Raw genomic sequence first — 27467 nt, 5'->3', positions numbered from 1 at the left:
TTTCTTCTGCCAGCTTTGATCCCTTGCTATCTACTGTTAACTCACCCAAAAAGGCTGTATTTTCTGGTCCAACACAGTATCAGTGGGTTACTCAACAGCAGAAAGTATTAGAATCAAGGCCGATTCTGATTGTTCTCAATATCCATACACTTAACACTTCTGCAGGATGGGTTACTGAATAAAGGAACCATCGTCAATTTTCCCCTCTTAGGGACATTAAAGTCAAATGTAACAGAGCCCATCTCCTACACAAGGTGAAATCAATAAATTCAGCAGAAAGCAGGAATTCAAGTAGTGACCTTCTGGCCTGTCTCAGTGTTACACTGAATGATGCCTTTGTTGCAGAGCTTTGGTCCAACATCAATGTTGCGGACATGCCATCTTGTTTATATGAAAAGCAATAAAGACTAATGTGAAACTAATAAAAAAGGTCCAACAAAATGGTAAAAGGAAAGGAATAGCATCTTTTTGGGATTCAATCAACTTGTCGACTGAACAGAAGACAGTTCATCCATTCCCAGTGTTCTAGCCTTGCAACATAATCCTAGCCATTGCTCACTTGCTGAGCAATACACTTACCGCTATCTACAACTTGATCTGATTTACATTATATCTTAACTTTATCTTTCACTATCAGGTTTTCATTTTTCTTTGCTGCAAATTATTCACATATGTAGTTTATTAATCCCAACATGGTGCCTAACAAAGTTTAAAAACCACATAGATAAAACAGGCACTTGAATTTTATACAAAATTTGTACCATAGTTTGCAGCGTATAAGTTGACCCTGCGTAAAAGGCTTTCAGCTCCAAAATGCAAACTTAGGCCTATACACACATTAGGAGTAGGCCTCAATTTTTCAGCTCAAAAATTTATCAGCATATGGAATCAAACAGATGTTGCCAAGATGCATAAAACTTTAAGACATTCCCACAAAGAGACCATACATAGATGAACAGAAGTGGGTCCTGCTACAAAAGGAATGAATGTGAAGCAGTTTTCAAGCTAAAATTTGTAATATTTGTTGATTCATCATATAACTGTGCTACAGTGAGGAAATTGTCAGTGAAAAACTAGTACAAGAAAGGAAGAAGGAATCTGCCATGAAGATGATGCTCAACTGCAAGTGTGACATGGCAACAGGGACCTGCCACTGGACTGATCTTGAGCATATGCATCAGCATGGGTCCTGTAAAATGAGCATGGTTATATCAATGCAACGCAATGCAGATATTCACACTTAATTGGGCCAAATTAAATGCCAATCCAGCAACAAATGCAAAAAGTGGATGTTTGATGGAGGAGCCAGTTTCACAAAGGGTGGAAACACGTGTGCTGTTCCACCTAATGTTTTGGGAGATATCATTATTAAAATGTTGAGATGCTATTAATGCACAAACTGCCAGATTTTCCAAAAGACAAGAAATGTGGAATATCCAATTCAATGAATGGGGAGGAAGCTGCAGAGGAATGAAACAGAAAGCACTACATCTGATCCAGAGTGGGATCCTTACAATGATGTCATAGCCAAAGTGACTCAGGATGAATTTGATAAATTCAATGTTGGATGCCAAAGATGATGAATTTGAATGTTTAGACATTATGATTGTGGTTCAAACAATTCTATCAAATACATGACATACTGATTTAATTTGAATTACTGGCATTATGATTTGAAATATGTTTTTAAAACAAAACAATAACCACCTACACCCTGAGATAGTTCACATTTTACATACTCAACATATAGGTCAAGGATATTAGGAGGATATTTCAAAACTTTAAAGGTAGACTTACAAGCCATGATTTACTGAGGTTGGTCAGGGATAAAATACAAATAAATAATATCCTTTCTGGTTGTGGACATGGTCATCCAACATCAAATAAATAGTCAGGAATTAATTTGTTTGTCTATTCTGGACTGTATTAGCATAAAGTAACTGTTCAGCATTGTCAAGCATGACTAGAAATTCATCCACACATTGCGCTAATTTAAAGAAAAAGAAAATCAGGCTTTTCGTTGGTGCGGGGTGGGGAATCAAGGAATTTCCAGCCATTGTAAGGATATTATTCTTTAACCTCAAATACTCGTGTTGTTGAAGTGTTAAATTTTCTTCTAAGAACCATAATTTTCCCAAAATCTATTGCAATAGACTAACATTCTTCTGCCTTTATTCCATAAAAAGATTTATTACAAATAACCACCTTACAGGATTTACAGAGAGTATAGTGTATTTGACCCTGACCAAGATACGAATAATCTTGTCACATTCCAACTACAGGTTCATTCACATTCATTGTGATGCCATGCAGCACCTTTCAAGTTGGTTCTGCAATTAATGAACAGCAAAAGTTGTCCAACAGTTCAACTGATGAAGACAGAAGCTGACCTGCATAAGTCAGAGATCACGGATTTGATTCAGTCCGTTCTGATTTAGCTAATTTCAGCAAGAATAGTACAACGGTCTCAGTCCATTTGATTGACATAACAAAAGCCCCTTTGCCAAAGTACTAGTAGAACCTTACCCTGTGAATTATATCCACAGCAAGGACTCAAAACTTTCAGTAGAGAAACTGCCACATAAACAAAAAGGATGTCCTTCAGAATTTCTGAAAGAGGTACCACTGATGAAGTTTGGTTCAACAGTCCTCTTTCATATTAACATCTACAATTTTATATCTTGAAAAGAAAGGCTAAAAGTAGATAGGCTACTTGAAATCAAGTAAGCAGTACTCATTGTATCAACTGTGTAAGTGACAGTAAACTGTTTGTACCAAATATCCTTGACTATGTTAGTCATCACTTTTTAAATCTTTTTCACGCTCACTTCAGTATCTAGTAAAGTCAGTTCCATAAGTTTTGTATTGCCTTTATATTTTTCCCCTCCCACGTAAAAGTAAAAATGCAATCTCCCCAACTGAATTGAAAAATGCAATCTTCTGTACATGGCACATCACTTAAACAAAAACTACACAAACCAAACACCTGCTATCACTAAGTAACTTTCAAAAGTTATGCTGTTTTTGTTACATTGCAATATATTTCCCAAATGTGTGTACTGGACTAGGTATGTAATTTTGTTGCACATAAGCAGTTCAATGGCAATTTGCTATTATTGACAATCAGCCCTTAATTTTAAACAAATACGATGTTTCTTTTCTTAAAAGTTTGCAATCCCACCAATTCCGTTCCATGATGTTTTAACTTAAGGCATGGAGATGATAAAAGAAAATTACTGTGGATGCTGGAATCTAAAACGAAAAACAGAAGATGCTAGAAAATCTCAGCAAGTCTGACAGCATAAGAGAACAGAGTTAACATTTCAAGTTGAAACTTTAGCTGTTGTTATTTCCAAAGATGCTATCAGATGAGCCTGAGATTTTCCAGCATCTTTTGTTTTGTGTTGTTTAACATATGATTGTTTTTGCCAACCAACACGGTAGGTCCCTTTTTCAGTCGGGTCACATTGGGAAAGGCACTGAGCAAAGGTGAGCTACTTCATCGTGCAGGAGAAAAATAACTCAGTAAGGATCAACTGATGATACTGTCAGATATTAATACAATTGGCACTAAATGGGTCAGTTGCCAGGCTTCTAAAGTGAGAGGGGAGGAACAGTGCTTGTTATAGGGGCAGCAAAGAGAATATTAAATATCTGAGAAATAAAGAGTTTTAAAAGCTTACAGCCAAAATACAATCAAGAGTAACAATAAATGGCAAAATAAGTAATCAGTACTCCAACTTAATAACTTAAGAAAATTCAACTATTTTATACAAAGATTTCTTGGAAGGCAATTTGTAGAATATGCACAAGACGCTTAAAAGTGGGCACACATACCTGTTTAAACATTACACTTTAACTAGCAGTCAATCTACTGTCACTGATCCATTATGAAATGAACCGTTGTTCATGAGTCCTGTTGAATTGTGACCTAATTCTCAAGATTTCCTTTGAGCTTTCTAGCAAGAGTGAAGCAAGATCATTCAGAAGTCTACATTTTTAAATTACATCAAAGGACTTCTTTGAAGTGAATTGTACACCCATGTGTCTCTGATGAAACACTTAAAAAAAAAAGTTCCTGTGAACAAATTTTGCCAAAACCCGGCAAAAACTACTTAACTTTGAACACATCTTATTAAACCTCGAATAAAGCTTCAAGCTGTCCACTAAACAATTTTTTTTTAAACCACGAGAAAAAGTGGTACCTGCCACTAACTTGCATTGGGCTAGGATTTACCCTCCATGCAAGCCATAAATTCAGCTAAGTAGAAAACGTGTTGGCTAGATTGTGAAATCCCTTAATGAATCCATTCAACACAATCATCCAACAATATATTTCCTCCTCCTCCAATAGGCTTTTGGCAAATAACTTTGCTATGTGCCAAAATTAGGACTTGCCAACTGGCCAGAAGAATCTGTGGATCAGTAGGTTCTTGCTCTGCTAAGTCAGTAGAATAAGGCTAGGCCAGTTAAAATGACACTATTTTGATTTGTGCCTGAAAAGCTCCTGGTTGTGACCCTGAAGACAGCACCCAAACATTACAATCCTTCATTTCAGGCAAATCTCTTCATGGTCATTGTTGCGTTCTCTTTCAATGCCTGGACTGTCTTAAACAATGCTTGTTTAATATTTACTCTCCTTACTTGAGCTTATCTAACGAGATAGTGTGTTTTGATTTAGTCAAATTCCACTATGAAAACTCGTATTCGAATTCCCAGTGGAGCAAACTGGCAATTGCACACTAAATCAACAGTCTTTCGGGCTATCTTTTTGAAGATTAGACATCGTGCCCATTTTGTCCTTCTTGGCTATAGCTGTATGAAAATTATGTTTTCCCTCGCGTAACAAGTGCAGATCATCAAGAAGTGTCCCGGGCGATCCAACCGCTTTCCGTTAAGAAATTCAATATCCTTTTCTTTAAGACTTTGTCGAGGTAGCTGGGCAGGCGGCTCTTGGAAGGGATGCCCTGCCTTTTCTGCAGATAGTCCTTGATAATGATAGTCTTAACGGTCAGGTAGCGTGTGGGGCTGAGGTTGAGGGAGCTGCACAGCAGCTTCTCCCGCTCGGACAGCAGGTCGAAGCCGGCCAGGTTCTCCATGGAGCTGAATTCGGCTGCTGCCTCCTTGCCGGTCTCGTCTTTGCCCCGCTTGGCGCCCGCGCTGTTCTTCATCTCCTTGCGCTTCTCCCGCTTGTGGCGGGCCGCCTCGTACTCGGCCGACTCCTCGGTCTTGGCGATGCCGTTGCGCCGGTAGCGCTGCAGCTCGCGGATCTTGGCCCTCAGCGTGCGCTCCTTGTGCAGGTTGTCGAAGCAGTCGTCGAACTCCTTGGCCGACATGAACTGGCAGATGGGCCGCAGCTTAGCGCGCAGCTCCTTCTCCTCCTTGGTCACCTTGCGCTTGAGCGGCCGCTCCTTCCTCTCCTTGCCCAGGAAGGCGGGCACCAGGCTGTAGTCGCGGGCCATGTTCTTGCGGCGCTGCCGCTCCCGCAGCTTGCGCACGTACATGTCAACGTGGGCCCGCTTAAGCTCGATGTCCACCTCCTCGTCGTCGTAGTTGACGGCCAAGCCGCTGATGAGGGTCTCGGCGTCCTGCAGGTACTCAATCTCGTAGTCGTCCCGCAGCGGCATGTAGCCCAGCTGCTGCTGCTCGGCCACGCTGATGTCGAGCGGCGGCAAAGGAGCCGTTAGGCTGGGGGACAGGGGCCCGCCCCCGGGGCACGTGTGGTCAGTCACCCGGTTCGGGATGGCATCCGGGATGCACGCTCTGCCCAGGTTGCCATGGATATACATGCTGACGTAGTGCTCCATCACTTCCGGCGGCGCGCGCCCACCCACATGCGCGGCCATGTCCTCCCAGTTGCCGAAGCCGTACTGCTCGATAGCATCGAGCAGCAGCTGCTCCTCCCGGCTCGTCCAGCCCCCCTCCGCCTCGGCTCCCCACAGCGTGAACCGCCCGCCGTCCACCAGCTGGTAGCCGTGCCAGCGCCGGTGCTGGCCGATCTCGGCGCCGGCCGAGAAGCACTCGGGGCACAGCTCGATGTCCTGGCACTCGGTGCAGCGGAGCCGCAGGCTTGTCACGTCGGCCAGGCAGTAGACGCAGTACTTCTTGCCCAGCTCCGCCATTTGTGCGACGAGCTTGCGCATGCAGCGCGCGCGCGCCCGCCCGCTGGCGGCTCCTCCTTCTCCTCCTCTCGGTGACAGTTCGAGCATGCGCGCGAGGGCGCCACCTGCGGGGGGCGGGCGGAGTGCTGAGGAAAGGAACATTGAGCTGGAAGGGGGGTGGAAACAGAATGTACCACTGCCCAGTAGGTCAGAAGGAGCCTTGTTAGGTCAAAGTTCACAGGTACAGCAATAGCTGATGAATATATGGAAATCAGATATGTGCATACATATAAAAGTCAGCTTTACATAAAAATATCTAATGATGATGCCATATAGAGGAAGGTGTTTGGCCTATCATGCCTTTGTAACCACTTTGGAAATGCAGTCCAATTAGTCCCACTCCCCTGCTCCTTTTGCCATTTCAGGTGTTTATCCTGTTCCCTTTCAAAAGTGAATAGCCTGGATTTTGCATTAAAATAGCAGGCTGTCATTAAATAGTTGCTGAGCTTGTGAGATATATACGCACTAAACTCATCAGAAAAAGTTAGGGCTTCACCACTGATCTAAGTACGTTTCTAATGGGCTTAACTATGACCAAACAACCTCTTTGGCACTGAAAATTAACTTCTGCAGTTTTATTTTTTTCAGATTTTAGTCATTGTTGGAGATTTTTAAAATGTTTAAATGTTTTTTCTTTTTCTGTTTTATCTAGCTTAATTACATCTTTCTCCAGTTTTCTGTAGATGAGTTAATATTGAATTACATATTCTAACTTCATTTCCTGCTTCAAACTCTGTATCTCAGAATTCATTGAACTGATTGGTTAAGGAGATGCAGAGTTTATTGCTGATTCACACAGGTCCCTTTCAGAGGCTGCCATGATGAAATGATTTTCTAATCATTGCAAATTCCAATGAAAAGCCTTCAGAGAGCTTGTGAGTGAGGTTAGTGTAATGAACAGTTAGTCCTGTTTGTTTGCCACTAACCACAAAATCTATGCTATTAGTGCATCTTCCACCACTCTTTCAGACAATGCATTTCAGATCTTAATGTCTTATTAATTTTTTTAGTCCTCATGTCACCTCTTGTCCTTTTGCCGATTATTGTAAATCTGTGACCTCTCAGAACCAACTTTTTTGCCACCTGAAACCATTTCTTCTTTTTCAAATCTTTCGAGATCTCGAACATTTCTATCGACCTCCCTTTATTAGTCTCTGCTCTTAGGGGAATACCACAACTTCTCTAGTCGCTCTCCATATATATGCAAGACTTCCATCTCTGGAACCATTCTAGTTAATCATCTCTGCATTCTCTCTTTAATGCCTGGATGTCCTACCAAATGTGTGGTGCTCTGAACTGAATATGTTCCTCCAGCAGAAGCCTGAAGTGTTTTATGAAGGGTTAGCACAGCCTCGTTGCTTTTTAAAAGCTCATTTGCAGGACATGGGTGTCACTGGCTAAGTCTGCATTTATTGCCCATTCTGATTTGCCCCTTGAGAAAGTGGTGGTGAGCAAAAGATGATGAGGGAGATGGAGAGGAGCCGTGGGTTAGGGCATTTATACCAACAGGAGGCCGCAGGTCAGGGGATGGAAGGTATAACGTATTACACAAGCCCTGTCAATCCTGCCATCTTCCCATGCTTGACATCGGTTCTTGTAATTGGCATGTTCTTCACCGCATGGTTCTTTGTATATGAGGTAACATCTACCAAATACACATGGGACATCTACATAGGGCTGCTGATTTCCCTAGTGACTTCTCTTTTTCTAAGAATTGGAGTACTTTTCCTCCTCCTATGGACTGAAATCTACATATGAGAGCAGCTGGGAATGTGTGGGGAAAAAATATGAGGGACCATTGAGTTGTTGTCAATCTAGGAGCCAGTGGCGGCAAGCTGTGATGGATGAATAAGATTTGGAATGAATTAAAATACAGGCAGCAGAGATATGGATGAGCACAAGTTTATGCAGGGAGGAAGTTGGGAGGTTGGCCAGAGATCATTGGAACAGTCAAGTTTGGAGGTAACATATGCAAGAATGAGGGTTTCAACAGCAGACCAGCAAGGTTGAATGTTACTGAGTTGGAAGTAGGCAATGTTGGTGATATGTGATTGGAAGCTCAATTTGGTGTCAATCACAACACACAAATTACAAACAGTCTGACTCAACTTCAAAGAGCTGAACCGGGAGTCAAGAGTGGACCTTTTGTCAGGTGGTTAAGGCAACGGCTTCCGTATTCCCAATATTTAATTGGAAGAAACTCCTATTCGTTTAATATTGACTGTTGAACAAGCAGAGACAGTGGAGGTGCCCAGAGAAATGATGGTGCAATAGAACTGACTCATTCACATACATTTGGAATCTGAAATTGTTTTTGAACGATATTGATGAGAAGTAGCATGTAGATGACAAGTGACTGGAAGCTAAGGATAGATACTTGGGGATTCCAGAGGTAATGGGCAGCATTCACAGCTCCAGGGTCCTGGGTTCGATTCCCTGCTTGGGTCACTGTCTGTTTGGAGTTTGCACATTCTCCTTGTGTCTGCGTGGGTTTCTTCCGGGTACTCTGGTTTCCTCCCACAGTCCAAAGATGTGCGACTTAGGTTGATTGGCTATACTAAGAAATTGCTCCTTAGTGTCCAGGGATGCGTAGGTTAGAGGGATTAGTGGGTATAATATGTAAGGATATGGGGGTAGGGCCTGGGTGGGATTGTGTTCAGTGCAGACTCGATGGGCTGAAGGGCCTCTTTCTGCACTGTAGGGTTCTATGGAGTGGGAAGAGAGGTAATTGCAGGTGATTCTCTGGCTACGATTCAATTGATAAGAATGGAGCTAAGCAAGGGAAGTTCCACCCAGCTGGACACTGGGGACGAGACATTGGAGGAGAATTCAAGTCACAAACTGTGGAGTCTGTAGACAGTTTGAGAAGGATAAGGGATAGATTACCACTGTCACAAAGAAAGTTATTTGTGACTTTGTGGTCATTTCAGTACTGTGACAGGACCAGAGATCTGATTGGAGGAATTGAAGCATTGAATTTCAGGAAAAATGGACATGACTTTGGGAGGCATCGCATGTTCAATGACTTTGGAGAGGAATGGGAGGTTGGAGATGGAAGCAACAGCATCTTGCATTCATATGGTGGCTTTAACATTGTAGAACTTCCTAAAATCACTTCACAGGAAGGTGAACAAGCAAAATTTGACACCAAACTATATAGAGAGATTTTAGGACAAGTAACAAAAAGTTTGTTCAGAGATACATTTTAGGGAGCAATTTTAAGGAGGTGAGGGATGTAAAGAGGCAGGGAGGCTTAGGAAACTCAGTGGTGCAATGGAAATTGGTGTTTGCCAGATCAGAGTAGGAAGAGTGTAAATGTATTGAAGAACTAGAGGAGGCCACAAAGCAAGGCCCAGAAGAGATTTACGCATAAGGTTGAGAATTTAAAAATGAAGGTGTTATCTGAGTGTGAAAATGTAGACCAGCAAGCAAAGTGCTGATGCGATGCTGGCAAGCGTTATTGAGTTGTTACAATTTGCCACTTTGTTTTTCCATGCTTTGTAGGTAACAGGCAGCTTTGAGTTACTTTGTTTTCCAAGAATTGTACATTTGATTGCTCCGATTTCTAATTCTAATAAATGTTCTTATGCAAAGCCCTCCTCTTTATCTTTTTAGATGCTGACAAGATTTTCAATATTTATAATGCCTTGTTTGATAATTGTACTGCACAAAGCAACTCATTAGAAGGGGAGTTGTCTTTCACTGCAGGAAGATGAAACCAATCCAGAAACTAGGACACAAGCCTATACTGAACTATTAATCAAATTGCCTCTGTGATAGATAAACAGAGGTTAGAGAACCGTAAACAAGGATTTCCCAGCACCTGGAAGTCTTATTGAGATGCAAAATCAAGTGTGCAAACAAGTACATGTTACGGACACCAAAACTGTACAGAAGAAAAATTTAGTGCAAACATACCAGAGCAGAATCTATCTAACCTCCACAAACTCCTACAATCTCATAGATCATCCCCTTCTATCTGATGATTATCACCGCCTTCCACTCCCTACATCCCACCTTTTAAGGCAAAGCTTTCAGTTTCTTTTTTTTTCATTCATTCCTGGGACATGGGCATCACTGGCTGGCTAGCATTTATTGCCCCATACCTAGTTGCCCTTGAGAAGGTGGTGATGAGCTGCCTTCTTGAATCGCTGCAATTCATGTTCTGTGGGTTGACCCACAATGTCGTAAGGGAGGGAATTCCAGGATTCTGACCAAGCAACTGCGAAGGAACAGCCATATATTTCCAAGTCAGGATGATGAGTGGTTTGGAGGGGAACTTGCAAGTGGTGGCAATCCCATTTATCTGCTGCCATTTGCCTTCTGGATGGAAGTGCTCATGTGTTTGGAAGGTGCTGTCTAAGGATCTTTGGTGAATTGCTGCAGTGCATCTTGTGGATAGTACGCACTGCTGCTGCTGAGTGTTGGTGGTGGAGGGATTGAACATTTGGAGATGTGGTGCCAGTCAAGTGGGCTGCTTTGTCCTGGATGGTGTCAAGCTTTTTGAGTGTTGTTGGAGCTGCACCCATCCAGACAAGTGGGGAGTATTCCATCACACTCCTGACTTGTGTCTTATAGGTGGTGGGTACGCTTTGGGGAGTCACTGCAGCATTCCGAGCCTCTGACCTGCTTTTGTAGCCACTGTTTTTACGTGGTGAGTCAAGTTGAGTTTCTGGTCAATGGTAACTAAAAAGATGTTGACAGTCGGGGAATTCAGTGATGGTTGATGACACCTTTGAATGTCAAGGGGCGATGGTTAGAGTGTCTCTTATTGGTGATGGTAATTGCCTGGCATTTGTGTGGCGCGAATGTTACTTGCCACTTGTCAGCCCAAACCTGGATATTGTCTGGATCTCGTTGCATTTGAACATGGACTTCTTCAGTATCTGAGGGGTTGCGAATGGTGCTGAACATTGTGCAATCATCGGCGAACATCCCCACTTCTGACCTTATGATGGATTGAAAGTCATTGATGAAGCAGCTGTACATTGTTGGGCCTAAGACACAATCCTGAGGGACTCCTGCAGAGATGTTCTGGAGCTGAGATGACTTATCCTCCACCGCCACAACCATCTTCCTATGTACCAGATATGACTCCAACCAACAGAGAGTTTGTCCCCTAATACTCATTGATTCCAGTTTTGCTAGGGCTCCTTGATGTCACTCTCACCTCACCTCTGGAATTCAGCTCTTTTGTCCATGTTTGAACTAAGGCTGTAATGAGGTCAGGAGTAACTGATCCTGGTGAAACCCAAACCGGGTGTCACTGAGCAGTTATTGCTGAGCAGGTGCTGCTTGAAAGCACTGTTGATGACCCCCTTCCATCACTTTACTAACGATCGAGAGTAGATTGGGCAGTAATTGCCCAGTTTGGATTTGTCCTGCTTTTTGTGTACAAGACATACCTGGGCAATTTTCCACATTGTCGGGTAGATGCCAGTGTTGTAACTGTACTGGAGGAGTTTGGCTAGGGGAGTGGCAAGTTCTGGAGCACAAGTCTTTAGTACTATTGCCAGAATGTTAACAGGGCCCTTAGCCTTTGCAGTATCCAGTGCTTCCAACCATTTCTTGATATCACGTGGAGTGAATCAAATTGACTGGAGACTGCCATCTGAGATGCTGGGGACCACTGAAAGAGGCTGAGATGGATCATCCACTTGGCACTTCTGGCTGAAGATTGCTGCAAATACTTCAGCCTTATCTTTTGCACTGATGTGCTGGGCTCCTCCATCATTGAGGATGGGGATATTTGTGGAGCCACCTCCTCCTGTGATTGTTTAAATATAGCAGCAGTGTATAGCAAGATACGCTGCAGCAATTCACCAAAGATCCTTAGACACCACCTTTCAAACCCACAACCACTTCCATCTCGAAGGACGTCAGCAGCAGTAAATGGGAACACCACCACCTGAAAGTTCCCCTCCAGCCACTCACATTAAATTCTGGGCTGGATGTAGAAGGATTGCAGAGCTTAGATCTGATTGCTTAGCTCTGTCTGTCATTTGCTGTTTTCGCCATTTGGCATGCAAGTAGTCCTGTTTGATAGCTTCACCAGGTTGACACCTCATTTTTAGGTACGCTTGCTGCTGCTCCTGGCATGCCGTCCTGTACTCTCCATTGAACTAAAGTTGATCCTTTGGCCTAATGGTAATGATTGACTGGGGATATGCTGGGCCATAAGGTTGCAGAATGTGCTGGAATACAATTCCGCAGCTATTTGTGACCCACAGTGCTTCATGGATGCCCAGTCCTGAGCTGCTAGATCGTTTCCCACTTAGCATGGTGATAGTGTCACACAACACGATGGAGGTTATTCTCAATGTGAAGGCGGGACTTCGTCTCCACAAGGACTGTGTGGTGGTCACTCTTGCCGATACTGTCATGGACAGATGCATCTGCAGCCGGCAGACTGGTAAGGATGAAGTCAGGGATGTTATTTCCTCTTATTGGTTCCCTCACTACCTGCTGCAGACCCAGTCTAGCAGTTATATCCTTTTAGGACCCGATCAACTCGATCAGTAGCGCTACTGCTGAGCCACTTTTGATGGTGGACACTGAAATCCCCCACTCAGAGTACATTTTGCACCCTTGCCAACCTCAGTGCTTCCTTCAAGTGTTGTTCAATGTTATTGGAATATTGATTCATCAGCCAAAGGAGGATGGCATGTGGTAACCAGTAAGAGGTTTCCTTGCCCATGTTTAACTTGAAGCCATGAGACTTCATGGGGTCTAGTGTTGATGTTAAGGACTCCCAGGGCAACTCCCTCCTGATTGTATACCACTGTGCCACAACCTCTGCTGGGTTATGTCCTGCCAGTGGTTCAGGACATATCCAGGGATGGTAATAGTGGTACCTGGGGTGTTATCTGTAAGGTATGATTCTGTGATAATGATTATGTCCGGCTGTTACTTGAATAGTCTGTGAGACAGCTCTTCCAATTTTGACACTAGCTCCCAGATGTTAGTAACTTTGCAGGGTTGACAGGGCTGTTAGTTTTGCCGTTGTCTTTTCCAGTGCCTAGGTCGGCGCCAGGTAGTCGTCCGGTTTCATTTCTTTATCGAGACTTCATAGAGATTGTTACAACTGAGTGGCTTGCTAGGCCATTTCAGAGGACAGTTGAGAGTAAACCACATTGCTGTGGCTCTGGAGTCACATGTAGGCCAGATCAGTTAAGGATTGCAGATTTCCTTCCCTTAAGGACATTAGTGAACCAGATGGATTTTTACAACAATCGACAATAGTTTCACAGTCATCAGTATACACTTAATTCCAGATATTTTTGTTGAATTCAAATTCTATCATCTGCTATGGTGGGATTTGAGCCCAGGTCCCCAGAACATTATCTGGGTTTCTGGATTAATAGCCGAGCGATAATATCACTGGGCCATCATTTCCACTACCTGAAACTCTTCATTAAATCCCACAACGTTCCTTCACTTCTTGTTCCACCTTTAAAAATCTTCTCAAAGTGCACCTTTTCAATTAAGCTGTTGATCACCTCTCAGATTTTTCACTTTGACACAACATCCATTCCTTTGTTTCTTTTATCTGTTTCTTATTGCCCCTACATTCTAGAAAGATGTTTAGAATACTTTCAATCCTAAAGATGCTATTTAAGTCAAATTATTGTTATTGTTTCTCATTCTGCTTCAGCAGATTCAAAATTTAACAACTTGCACTTTTATGGTTCTTTTAACAGAGATGTCAGGGTCAAGCCTGTGATTTGGCACCCCGAATTGGGTGTTGCCCTCAGTGGGAACAACTTTTGGGAGGTGTTTCTTGTTGTGCCACACTGGGCATCAAATCAGGGCATCACTTGGGTAACATGGTGGCACAGTGGTTAGCACTGATGCTTCACAATACCACGGATCTAGGTTTGATTCCAGCCTTGGGTGACTGTGTGGAGTTTATGCATTCTGCCATGTCTGTGTGGCTTTCTTCCAGGTGCACCAATTTTCTCCCACAGTCCAAAGATGTGCAGGTAGGTGGATTAGCCAAGATAAATGTGTGGGTTTACAGGAATAGGGCAGAGGGGAGGGCCTGAGTGGGATACTCTTTTGAAGAGTTGGTACAGACTCAATGGGCTGAGTGTCCTCTTGCTGCACTGTAAAGATTATATGGATTCTATAAAGAGCTCTGAGTACAATGTTTTCCATTTCAAAAGCAGTCATTTTCCAAACACTGCACAATTTTTTTCTGTCTCTTGAATGTGTTTCTCCTGCTAATGGAGGACTTTAAACTCACAAAGAATAAGGAAAAAAAATCGATCAATCATTCAACAATGGCCATGAATTTTTTGAGACTTCTCCTGCAGTGACAGAAATTCTGTTTACCCAGACACCTGTCAGACTGAAGTTATAATAAGAGTGGGGGAAACCCTGAGAAAATTCATCCCTAAAGTGTTTCCATTTTTCTTGTTCACAATGAGACCATGCTGAAAAAGGTTAACATTTCAAACCTCAGTTTTCAAAGTCGTAGTTTGTAATCTTTTGTAATCAGTATGTTGAGTATAGCTACCTCATTTTGGGTTTTCTGCCCATAAATGACTTGCTAACACTCTGAAATGTGCCACTTTTATCTTTCTTTGATGATGCTCACAGGGACTATACCCCAGCAGATTTCTGGAGTTCCATTACAGTTTGGTGCCCGCTATTTGTAAGTGGCATTTGTTGGCAGAGCTGTTGGTGGAATTTTCCCTTTTGGAAACAAAGTGCATTGGTGGGCGGGTCTCAGTGTGCTTCCTGCTGGTCGGAGTAGTGGGAAACCATGTTTGGAATCTAATTAATATGTATTGATGAATATTTGCTCGATCACATGATGGGTCGGGAATGGATTTGTCTGCCTTGCCACTACTGGTCGAAGGTTAGGGTACTATACTTAAATGCCACCTTAGTACACACATTTACGAAGCCCAGTTTTGAAGAGGAAGCCTCTTGAGATGGCTGCATCCAAGAAGAAAACTGCATCAAGGTTTAGTAACAAGTTCCTTCCTGCTCTTTGAATATGTGAGGCACCTGGAAGTGACACAGAACTCTCAGGGTACTTGGCACACTAGTTGGATGTTCATTGAATTGAATCCGTTCCTGTTGGTAAGCATTAGGGACTGCTGCCAGAGAGCCTTCAAAGTCCATGTGTGACTCCTGAGACAGCTGTAAACCTATGAAATCTCGCTGCTTGGCTACCTGCGTGTGAACTTTAGAAGACATCTGTCACCTCTTTGGAAGATTGTGAGATACCACTTCTGCTGTGGATCCCTGAAACAATCCATGGCTTAAAAAATAGCGCAGTGGTGACCTTCAGAGGTACTGGCAGGGAATATCCTCCCAACCCATGGGGTGTTAGATCTTCCTGCAGAATGTGACTGATATGATCTACCACCTCTTATTGACAAGTGTAGGCACGTGTGGCATTGTCACACATTTCAAGATGGAAAAGTCATCTTCAGTAGACCCTTGGTCATGTAAGTTCTCATCATGACATGGGTCTGACCTCATTCACTAGTTGATGCTACACACCCCTGAACAATGGACCTCTCGCTGGGTGTCTTCAAGCTGCGCTAGATAGCACCTTTCTTAAGCTAATCACTGTCATCAAGAAGGCAGCATTGAGTACAGTCTCCATTATTCAAGCTTCCTTCCTTCTCCTTGTCGACTGATACATGCAATGATTAATGAATGCTGGGCAAATATAGTAAGGCTCCCACTTGCAAGCAGAAAGCCACTGCCATGTCATAGAGCTGTGTCTGTGCTATTAAATTTTCACTGATACAGCTTTGCAGCTGAGACACAAACTGAAAGAACTAGGTGACCACAATGCCAACCATACTTGATATTTCAATCCCACTGAGTTTGGAAGAGGTTTGGATACATATCTGAAATGTGCTACCTTAACAAATGCACTACTGTAACTTGTGATCTGATCTACTGACTAAGGTTAACTTGCACATGAGCAATGACTGGATGCTCTTTGACCTGTTATCCATGTCAATTGGAGAAAGCACATCCCTTGATGACCTATGCCTATTTATTTATCATCATTACATACCTTTCTGTTAAACCTCAACTACAGCAACAATATTGAGAAGTTACTGTCTCTTGTAGTTTCTTGTGAAAGTATACCAGGAGACATTGGCATCTTCTTAAGGAATCTTCTCTTAGCTTTACTTCTATTTCAATGTTTAGACTTTAAGCAGTTTGAGGGAACTGCCAGAAAGGGCTCTTTAGTGTGGGTTTCTCTCGCACTGCCTCAGACCCCTCTCGTGCAGGTTCTTTTTCTGTTTCAATTTTAAGTTCTCCAATTGCTTCATGTTTTCAAGGTGGTGCTGTGCATTTTTATTTTGAGACCAGATTTGGCCCTTCTATCAATGTTTGAGTCCCTTCAATATTCCTGGAACCTTACAATGTGCAGGTAGATCTCCCTCCAATTATTCTCCAGCCTCTCCCAATAACCATGGATCCAATGTTATGATGAAAATTCAACCCCTCCCTCGTGAATCATCACTGTTGGTGTCCCCATGTCCCATGTGGACCTCATCTCCCCCCATCTCGAGGTTACATGCAGGGTCACATACAGAGGAGAGTCACTCCAGGAGAGTTGCTCCAGGAGAGCTTCAAGTACCACCGCCCCCCCCATCTTATTATGTTTTCCCTATTTTCAGGCTGTAGATGCTTCCCCTAACCATGACCATTCCACCTGAATCCCAGTACCAAGCCACTCAAGCCCATTATCACCACCTATGACCACACCCTGCACACCAAACTAATGAGAGTATGACATGAACGTCATCCATAAAGCTCCAGGACTGCCTTTTAACCTCTCACTCTGACCTATTGGCCACAGACCGGGGACTATAACTGTTTTTTCATGACTGATCTTTCCTACCTCCATGAGTCTCTCAGCAACCCATCCCTCTTCTGCCACAGGTGTACAACCTCCCCTTCCTATACCAGAGTCTGCACATATCCCCTCCCATTCATACAGTTTGATTCAATTCCACCCCCTTCAGTGTCTGCATTCTAGTCTTCCCCCACTACATTGTCCCCTCACCACAACCACACTATACCCTAATGCTGCCATATGTTTCTACTGTTCTTTCCCACCATACCTCAATGCCCCCATATCTCCACCATCCTTTCCCCCTCCTCTTCTAAGTCTACCATATCCCAAAGCCCTCCATGTCTGTACCACCCATCCTTATCCCCATTCGAATACCTGAAACTCAATGTCAGCCTTGTTTCCATTACCTCTCCCACTCCCATTCTCACCCCCCATCACAATGCTGGTCTCCCTAACAGAGTGCAGCTGTGCTTGAGAACTGCAGCACAGTGGTGTCCTCCTGGAGTACGGCAATGCCACCATGGGCAGGCCAACCCAACCAGTCTGGTGTTACATTGTCATTGCTGAGAAAATGGAGCAGTGCTGTTAGGCTTTGAGTTTTGCACTCACCTTAAAGTCCTGAACGGAGTAAGGGTGTAGAATCAGAGAATCCCTACATTGCAGAAGGAGGCCGTGTGGCCCCATTGCGCCGGCATTGACAACAATCCCACCCAGGCCCTAGCCCCATAATCCCACATATTTACATTGCTAATCCCTGTGACAGTAAAGGGCAATTTATCAAGGCCAATCAACCTAAACCACACATCTTTGGACTGTGGGAGGAAGCTGGAGCACCCGCAGCAAACCTAAGCAGATACAGGAAAAGTGTGCAAACTCCATACAGTCACCTGAGGCCAGAATTGAACCCGAGTTCCTGGCATTGTGAGGCAACATTGTTAACCACTGTGCCACCATGTTGCCGCATGCAGATTGATGCATGCCACTCATTCCCAAACGTGTTTTCGAGTAGTCTAAACTTGTTGCATGACACCAGATTGGAAGGGCACTGTGATTTTGGTGTGTAGTGTTTTAATTAATATTATGACATGATCATGGAACATGGTCGTGCATGCAAACTGTGTCCCCATTCCTGATATAATCACCAGGGAACCAGACGCACTTCAACCCGCCTTGAAGCTGGTGTTGGTTAAATTCCAAACTGTCTTCCAGCAGGAATTGGATTTTGGCCTCTCTCTGAATGTGCTGCTCTCGCCTACCACAAAACTGCCAATGGCAGGAGCAGAAAATTGCACTCTGAGTTTTCACATCACTCCTGTCAAAGACCGTGTGTACAAAGTCACTTCCATTTCATTGATATGTTTCTTGTTTCTCCAAAACAAAAGTGAAATATTACAGTTACTGGAAATTGAAGCAAAAACAGCTGGGAACAGTCAGCAGGTCAGACAGTCTCTGTGGAGAGAGAAATAGACTCAGTGTCAGTGGCCTCTGATCAGATCTATGTAAGCTGTATAAGACCCTGGTCAGACCCCACTTAGAGTACTGTGCTCAGTTCTGGTTGCCTCATTACAGGAAGGATGTGGAAATCATTGAAAAAATGCAGAGGAGATTTACAAGGATGTTGCCTGGATTGGGTGGCATTCCTTATGAGGATAGGTTGAGAGAGCTCGGTCTTTTCTCCTTGGAGAGACAAAGGATGAGAGGTGACCTGATAGAGATGTATATGATGTTGAGAGGTATTGATCAGGTGGATTCTCAGAGGCTTTTTTCCAGGGCTGAAATGGCTGCCACAAGAGGACACAGGTTTAGGATGCTGGGGAGTAGGTACAGAGCAGATGTCAGGGGTAAGTTTTTCACTCAGAGGGTGGTGGGTGCATGGAATCGGCTGCCAGCGGTGGTGGTGGAAGCAGATTCGATAGGGTCTTTTAAGAGACTTCTGGATGAGTACATGGGACTTAGTAATTTAGAGGGTTATAGGTAAGCCTAGTAGGTAGAGATATGTTTGGTGCAACTTGTGGGCCGAAGGGCCTGTTTGTGTTGTAGTTTTTCTATGTTCTAAATCTCAAAGATGTTAGACATGAACAGCTGGTAGGCAAGAGCAGAGTCAGTGAAAATAGGCACTGGAAAAGAACAAAAGCGAAGGTGTGTGATTGTGTGGAAGTAATTAAGGGAAGATAATGCATGACAGAAAGAGGTAATTAGGGAACAAATAAAGAAATGATAGATTATCTGGCAGAGCTGCTTCTCCTGTATCCCCTTCTCTGATTACAAGTTTTTCTTATTTTTCTCCCATGCCATCAGAGGGAAGTTGTGCTGAGAGGGGTATAGTTCAAAATTAAGCAACAACGTTGCAGCTTCAATTCTCAAATCCACATTTCCTGCAAGTGCACCCCCTGCAGAATTTCCCCCTCTATCTACAAATCATTCATTTGCCTACATGATACAAAAGTGATACAAGATATAGAAGTGCATCTCTGGTATCCCACTTGAATAATACTCACTTTGTAAGCAAATAACAACGATATTCTTCACTTTAGAAAAGTACTATTGATAAAGTCGAATAAACAGAGTCAAACATTTTGTAACTTGCTTTTGTACTTTTTTTAAATATAAAAACGGCACACACAGCTTTAAATGTTTAAAACTGTCGCAGGGTGTGCATTTCATAGTAAATATTCTATTATCATTTTTCTTTCAGGAAAATAGTTAGTCAATTTGTTAGTTTAGCATCCGTCCATCCCAGGAAATGGTAGACTGCGTGCTTGAATCGTTCTCAGCAGCCATAACAGATGATGTTCAGGAAAATAATACTGGTAGATACGTATCTGGTACCTGGTATGGAAAGGGGAGGTGGTGGCATTGTAGTATTGTCACTGAACTAATAATCCAGAAACCTAGAATAATGCTCTGGGGACCTGAGTTTGAATCCCATCGTGGCAGAAATTTGAAAACAATAAAAATCTGGAATTAAAAGTCTAATGATGACCATGAAACCATTGTTATACTTGAGAAATGTTTCAATTATAGGGAAGGAGATCTGCCGCGCTTACCTGGTCTTGTTCACGTCAACCAGACCCAAAGTAATGGATTTGACTCTTCAATGCCCCTGAAATGGCCTAATAAGCCACTCAAGAACAAATAAGGATGGACAATAATGCTGGCCAGCCAGTGATGCTCACATCACATGAATAGGAGAATTTTTAAAAAGCACAAGAGGCAAAGTGAAACTATTGGTGCTTTATACATCATGGCCACAAGATGTCCTCATTTAGCAATACAATGTCTCTCCTGTCCTGAACGATACAGTGGCTGGCAGGCATTATCCTTGGATGGTCAGAGGCTGGAGTTTGCTGTACAATGCTAAAGTTTAAAGTTTATTTATTAGTGTCACAAGTAGACATGCATTAACATTGCAATGAAGTTACTGTGAAAATCCCCTGGTCGCCACACTCTGGCACCTGTTTGGATATACTGTGGGAGAATTTAGCATAGCCAATCCACCTAACCTGCACATCTTTCAGACTGTGGGAGGAAACCGGAGCGCTCAAAGGAAACCCACGCAGACACGAGAAGAACATACAGACTCCGTACAGGCAGTGACCCAAGCCAGGAATCAAACCCAAGTCCTTGGCGCTGTGAGGCAGCAGTGCTAACCACTGTGCCACCATGTAGTGTGATGTAGCAGAAGAAAAATAGGCAGGTCTCTTCCCTGATCAGGATTTTGCTATGGTAGTTTTACATCAGATCCTTTATCACCTATACATATAAACAATGTAGATAGAAGCAAATTATTGCAGATGCTGGAATCCAAAACAAAAACCAACAATGCTGGAAAATGTCAATAGGTCTGACAGCATCTGTGGAGAGAGAACAGAACTAATGTACCAAGGGGTTGTATATAGATCCCAAAAATGTAGTGGTGATGTTGCGAATGACATTAAATAGGAAATTAGAGATGCATGCGATAAAGGAATATCAGTAATTATGGGTGATTTTATTCTGCACATAGATTGGGCAAATCAAATTAGTCACTATAACATAAAGGAGGAATTCCTGGAGTGCATATGAGATGGTTTCCTGGGCCAATATGTTAGACAACAGGCAATTCTAGACTAGGTATTATACAATAAGAAAGGAATAATTGGCAGCTTAGTTGTATGAGACCCCTTAGGAATGAACGACTATCACACAATAGAATTTTTCATCAAAGTGAAGAGTGGCGTAGTTGTTTCTGAGACTAGGGTCTCAGAGACTAGGGTCCTGAATCTTACTAAAGGAAACTAAAGTGATCTGAGGCACGAATTGACTATGATAGATTGGGAAATGTTACTTAAAGGGATAACAGTTGATAGGCAAGGGCAAACATTCAAGGAGTGCATGGGTGAACTGCAGCAATTGTTTATTTCTGTCTGATGCAAAAAGTAAAATTGGAAAGGTGGCCAAACCATTGTTTACAGAAGTTATTAGAGATAGTATTAGATCCAATGGAAAGGCATACAAATTGGCCAGAAATAAAAATGACTCAAAGATTGGAAGCAGTCGGGAATTTAGCAATCGAGGACCAAGGGATTGATTAAGAAGAAAAAAATAAATAACAAAAGTAAGCTTGCAGGGAACATAAAAACTGACTAAAAGTTTCTTTGGCATATGAGGAGAATAAGATTGGTGAAGACAAATGTAGGTCCCTTACAGTAAGAAATAGGGGAAATGATGATGGGGAACAAGGAAATGGCTGACCTATTGAATATATATTTTCGTTCTGCCTTCACAAAGGAGGACACAAATAAGATACCAGATATGTTGGGAAACACAGAGTTTAGTTAGAGGAAGGAACTAAAGAAGATCAGTAGTAATAGAGAAATGGTGTTGAGGAAACTGATGGGATTGAATGCCAACAAATCCCCAGAGGCTGATAATTTACATTCCAGAGTACTTAAGGAAGTGGTTCAAGAAATAGTGGATGTATTAATGGTCATCTTCCAAGATTCTATAACCTCTGAAACAGTTCCTACAGATTGGAGGGTAGCTAAAGTAGCCCCACTATTTAAAAAGGACAGTCGGGATAAAACAGGGAATTATAGACCAGTAAGTCTGACTCGGTAGTGGGGAAAATTCTAGAATCCATTATCTTTGAACAAATACTTGAAAAACAGTGGCACAGTTGGACAGGGTCAACATGGATTTATGAAGGAAATCAACAGGAATTTGAGGATGTAACTAGTAGAGTTGAACGAGAGGGAGCCAGTGAATGTAATTTATTTGAATTTTCAGAAGGCTTAATCACATGAGATTAGCGTGTAAAATTAAAACACATCAGATTGGGGCTAGTGTATTGAGATGGATAGAAAATTAGTTGCCAGACAGGAAACAAAGAGTAGGAATAAACAGGTATTTTTCCAAATGATAGACAGTGACGATTGGGGTACCACAGGGATCAGTGTTGGGACCCCAGCTATTCACAATATATTTTAATGATTAGGTGAGGGAACTAAATGTAATATCTCCAAATTTGCAGATGACACAAATCTTGGTGGGATGGTGAGCTGTGAGGAGGATGCAGAGATCCTTCAGTGTGATTTGGACAAGTTGAAGGAGTGGGCAAATAAATAGCAGATGCAGCATACTTTGGATAAATGTGAGATAGTCCACTTTGGTAGCAAAAACAGGAAAGCAGATTATTATCTAGATGTCTATAGGTCGGGAGAAGGGAATGTGCAATGCAACCTGGGTATCCTTGTACACCAGTTGCTGAGGTAAGTGTGCAGGTGCAGCAGGTAATAAAGAAGGAAAATGGTATGTTGGTCTTCATAGCGAGAGGATTCGAGCGCAGGAGCAGGATGTCTTGCTGCAGTTATGCAGGCCCTTAGTGAATGAATGAATAGATGAATCGACAATCTAGTTCCTACATTTATGTTTAATAAATAGACAACTTTGAATTCAGTAATGACTTTTGCTTTCAAATCAAAAACACAGCAATGATAAGAAATTTGCCCCTATCTATGAAAAATACATGACTAAGTGAGAAGAGAGTGTAATTAAACTGTTTCCCAGGCTCCTTATATGTCACTGCAGATATTTGGATGACATGTGGATTTTTGGGCTCTCAGAGAAGCAGAATTAGAAGAATTCATCATTTTCCTCAATAATTACTAGCCCACCGTTAAACTTTAAACACATGAGGATCATGATAATTTCTGAGACACTACAATATTTAAATTGGCACAAGGGAAGGACAAATATAAGCTAGCAATAACAGGTCTTGTTTCAAAATAACTGACACACACACACACACATGCCCACACACACACACATGCCCACACACACACACACAAAAGCAATCACCCTAAACATACTTCCCTCATAATTGTTGGGGAAGTGGGTGGTGGGAAGGGAGGAAGTGAAATGCAGATTTTGCACCTCCTGTACTTGCGTGAGTAAGTGTGTTGGGAAGATTATAGATTTCTATATATTCTAAAAATAAACATATCAGAGAGGATCTGTTGCATAACTAATTTACAGACATTCTATTTTCACTATCTAGAGATGAGTTTATATTGCTCCCAGCTGCCTGGATATGTTCCTTCTCTCTTTGCGAAGCTGTTTTGAAAAAGTAGCATTTGACAGGATTTATAGCAAACCCTCTGATAATTATTTTAGCTCACTACCAAATAAAGACCCCTTCTAATGCTCTGTGTCAAATGAAACCCTTTCAGGATTAAAAAAGGATCTGCAACAAACATCATCGTAGATTGAACACATTCCACTTTGCTGAATTTAAGTTTGCAAGATGCTGCTGGTTTCCTGGTTTTGGATTTTCCTCATTTTATTGGAAACTGCTCATTTCATCTGGGAAATATGCACAGATTGTTTATTGGATCAGATGGTGCAGCAAGAAGAAACGATTTTGATCTTCACTGTGTGTGGGTTTACATTCAAAAACAGCAACTTTACTATGCGAGCTGAGATCAGCTAAAACTGGGGGTTGTCTGTGGATGTTAACCAGTTAATAAAAGTAGTTCAGAATATAAACTTGGATGAATATATCTCATCTTTTAATTTGGCATCTGCAATTTGTAAGTGAATTCACAATGCCTGCCTGATAAAATTCCTGTGCTGTACATGCCAAAGTTCTTCCAACCCACCTTCTGAAATATACTTAAAACATTGCCAGACTTGTTCTGCAGAATGGAGGGAGCTGAACTGTCATGGCAAGATAAATTGAGAAAGGCCTTTCTCACCCGCACAGATCTTTTCGAAAACCAGACTTGTAGTTAGGAAATTAACTAGCAATTATACTGTGAGAGGTTTCAAACACACGAGTGGTGATGTGGTTTGCAATTATACAGGGCCATACCTAGAATATTGTGTGCAGTTTTGGTCTCCTTTTTTGAGGAAGGATGTTCTTGCTCTTGGGGGAGTGTAGTGAAGGTTTACCAGGCTGATTCTGGGGATGGTGGGATCGATGCATGAGGAGAGGTTGACTAGGTTAGGATTGTTTTCACTGGATTTCAGGTGAATGAGGTTTTATAAATCTCTATGAGGATCTCATAGAGACTTATAAAATTCTAACAGGACTAGACAGAGTAGATGCAGGGAAGATGTCCCTGATGGTGAGGGAGTCCAGAACCAGGGGTCACACTCTGGGAATTCGGGGTAGACCATTAAGGACGGAGGTGTGGAGACATGGCAGTGCCTCGCCTTTGGCCGATGGCAGAATCTTCCAGTCCTGTCAAAATCAATGCCATTTGCATTGCTCACTGGCCACAGCACCAGGAACTGCCTCAGGAGTGTCACCTTCAGCAGGACCAGAAGAGTTTGTTAGTAGGAAGGGCTGGAAAACTCTCTCAGTGTCACAGCCAGGCAGGTGGGGAAGGGGGGGGGGGGGTGCACGGTTGGTGTGCAGCAAGTGAGGGAACCCACAATAGGAGGAATGGCCCTTAATAGATGCTGGATGCAATTTTCCCAGCCTGCTGCATTGCTTGAGTAGCAGTGGACTGGAAATACTGGCGGAAGGGCAGAAACAGGAATTGTGACTGGCGCCTGTCTGGTCTCAATTTTCCTGTGCCATTTGTGTTATGGTGTAATCAGCCTTGCACCAGGAAACAGTCCCGGATCGCTAATGTTTCTGATCGACCAAGGAACATTCCTACCAGCAGGGATTAAAGCTGTTCCCATCAATGGGTACCAGGCATGGATGGCCTCGCTGGTAGGGGCAGAAGCCACTGAGACCCCCTGGGAGGTCAGGGAAGTGGTGGTATCCCTTGGGCAATGACAGCCTGGAACCTTGCACTGCCCACCAGGCACCATGGCACTACCCACTACCCTCTCGGGCAGGATTAGGCCTCATGCCCCCAATACTGACATGAATCCCCTGGCAGACTCTGAACAATAAAGTGCTGGAAACTCAACTGACTACGTTTTTGTTTTGGGAAAATCACCCCCTCTGTCTCTCCCATGTATGGCACGTGACTTTTCGCTCATTGGTTGCTCTGTGATTGAATTTTCCAAGGCATTTTGAGGGTGAATTCACCTTCTGCTCCCATGTATTTTAAACCTTGATCACTGTAGAAGACAAGGACTTTAACTTTCCCAACATTGATTGGGACAACCGTAGTATCAGGGGCTTGGATGAAGAGAAATTTGTTGAGTGTATTCAGGAGAAATGTCTTATTCCATATGTGGATGGCTCAACTAGAGAGGGGCAAAACTTGACCTCCTCTTGGGAAATAGGAAGGATAGGTGACAGTGTAAGTGAGGAATCACTTTGGGACCAGTGACCATAATTCCATTAGTTTTTAAGATTGGTATAGAGTATGATAGGTCAGGCCCAAAGTTAAAATTCAAAATTGAGGCAAAGCCAATTTTAATGGTATTAGACAGGAACTTTCAAAAGTTGACTGGGGGAGTCTGTTGGGAGGCTTTCAAAAGTGTGTTAACCAGGGTTCAGGGTAAACACTTTTTAGAGTGAAGGGCAAGGCTGGTAGAAGTAAGGAACCCTGGATGACTTGGGATATTGTGGCCCTGGTCAAGAAGAAGGCGGCATATGACATGCTGGGATCAAGTGGATCTCCTGAAGAGTATTGAGGGTGTTGGAGTAGAGTTAAGAGAGAAATCAGGAGGGCAAAAAGGAGACATGAGATTACTTTGGCAAATAAGGCAAAGGAGAATCCAAAGAGCTTCTACAAATACATAAAGGACAAATATACGAAGAGAGAAAAGGGTTTCTTAAGGATCAACAAGGTCATCTATGCGCAGAGCCACAAGAGATGGGTGAGATCCTAAAAGAGTATTTCTCATCAGTATTTACTGTTGAGAAAGGCACGAATGTTAGGGAACTTGGAAAATAAATAGCGATGTCTTGAAGAGTGTACATATTACAGATAAGGAGGTTCTGGAAGTCTTAAAAGTGTACCAATGTAGGTAAAGTCCCAGGACGTGATGAAGTATCCCAGGACGTTGTGGGAGGCTAAGTCCCCTAACAGACATATTTGAATTGACAGCATAGGTGAGGTGCCTGAAGATTGGGGGATGGCAAATGTTGTGCCTTTGTTTAAGAAGGGCTAAAGGGAAAAGCCTGGGAACTGTAGTTGGGTGAGCTTAATGTCTGTAATGGATAAGTTGTTTGAAGGTATTCTGAGAAACAGGATCTGCAGGCATTTAGAGAGGCAAGACTGAGTGGAAAATCATGTCTCATGAATTTGAGTTTTTTGAAGGGGTAATCAAGAAGGTAGATGAGGGCAGTGCAATTGATGTTGTCTACATGGATTTAAGCATGGCCTTTGACAAGATACCATGTGGTATGTTGCATCAAGTTAAATATCACGGGATCCAGGGTGAGGTAGCCAATTGGATGCAACATTGGCTTGATGACAGAAGCCAGAGTGGTTGTAGAGGGTTATTTTTCATACTGGAGAACTGTGACCAGGGAGCGGTACTAGGTCCACTATTATTTGTCATTTATATTAATGATTTGCATGAGAATTTAAGAGGCATGGTTAATAAGTTTGCAGCTGACACCAAAATTGGTGGCATAGTGGACAGTGAAGAAGGTTATCTTAGAACATAGAACATAGAACATTACAGCGCAGAACAGGCCCTTCGGCCCACGATGTTGCGCCGACCAGTTAAAAAAAAACAACAATGACCCACTAACCTAAACCAATCCCTTTTCGTCCATACACCTGTCCACAGACCTCTTAAACGCCCCCAAACTAGGCGCATTTACAACTGCAGCAGGCAGGGCATTCCAATCCCTCACCACCCTCTGGGTAAAGAACCTACCCCTGACATCTGTCCTATAACTACCCCCCCTTAGTTTAAAGCCATGCCCCCTCGTGCTAGATTTTTCCATCAGAGGAAAAAGGCTATCACTATCCACCCTATCTAAACCTCTAATCATCTTATATGTTTCAATAAGATCCCCTCTTAGCCGCCTTCTTTCCAGCGAAAACAACCCCAAATCCCTCAGCCTC

The 27467-nt window shown here is 42.9% G+C and overlaps 1 protein-coding gene and 1 pseudogene across 1 annotated transcript in view; one reads left to right on the top strand and one right to left on the bottom strand.

Moving 5' to 3' along the window:
• tada2b (transcriptional adaptor 2B) overlaps nucleotides 1-6166 on the bottom strand; it is a 177003-nt gene extending 170837 nt beyond the window's left edge. The window contains exon 1 of the mRNA XM_080192249.1: nucleotides 3838-6166. Coding sequence (XP_080048375.1) covers nucleotides 4860-6143 — 1284 coding nt within the window. The 5' untranslated portion in view covers nucleotides 6144-6166 and the 3' untranslated portion in view covers nucleotides 3838-4859. The remainder of the gene's footprint in view (nucleotides 1-3837) is intronic.
• Nucleotides 6167-7688: 1522 nt separating this feature from the next.
• Nucleotides 7689-7919, top strand: LOC145350272 (dolichyl-diphosphooligosaccharide--protein glycosyltransferase subunit TMEM258 pseudogene; annotated as a pseudogene).
• The last annotated feature ends 19548 nt before the right edge of the window (nucleotides 7920-27467 follow it).

The sequence above is a fragment of the Carcharhinus amblyrhynchos genome, chromosome 1 (assembly GCF_965287045.1).
Source record: "Carcharhinus amblyrhynchos chromosome 1, sCarAmb.v2.hapA, whole genome shotgun sequence".
Classification (NCBI taxonomy): Eukaryota; Metazoa; Chordata; class Chondrichthyes; order Carcharhiniformes; family Carcharhinidae; genus Carcharhinus; species Carcharhinus amblyrhynchos.
The sequence above is the reverse complement of the archived record's forward strand: the minus strand, read 5'-3'. Positions and strand labels throughout refer to the sequence as shown.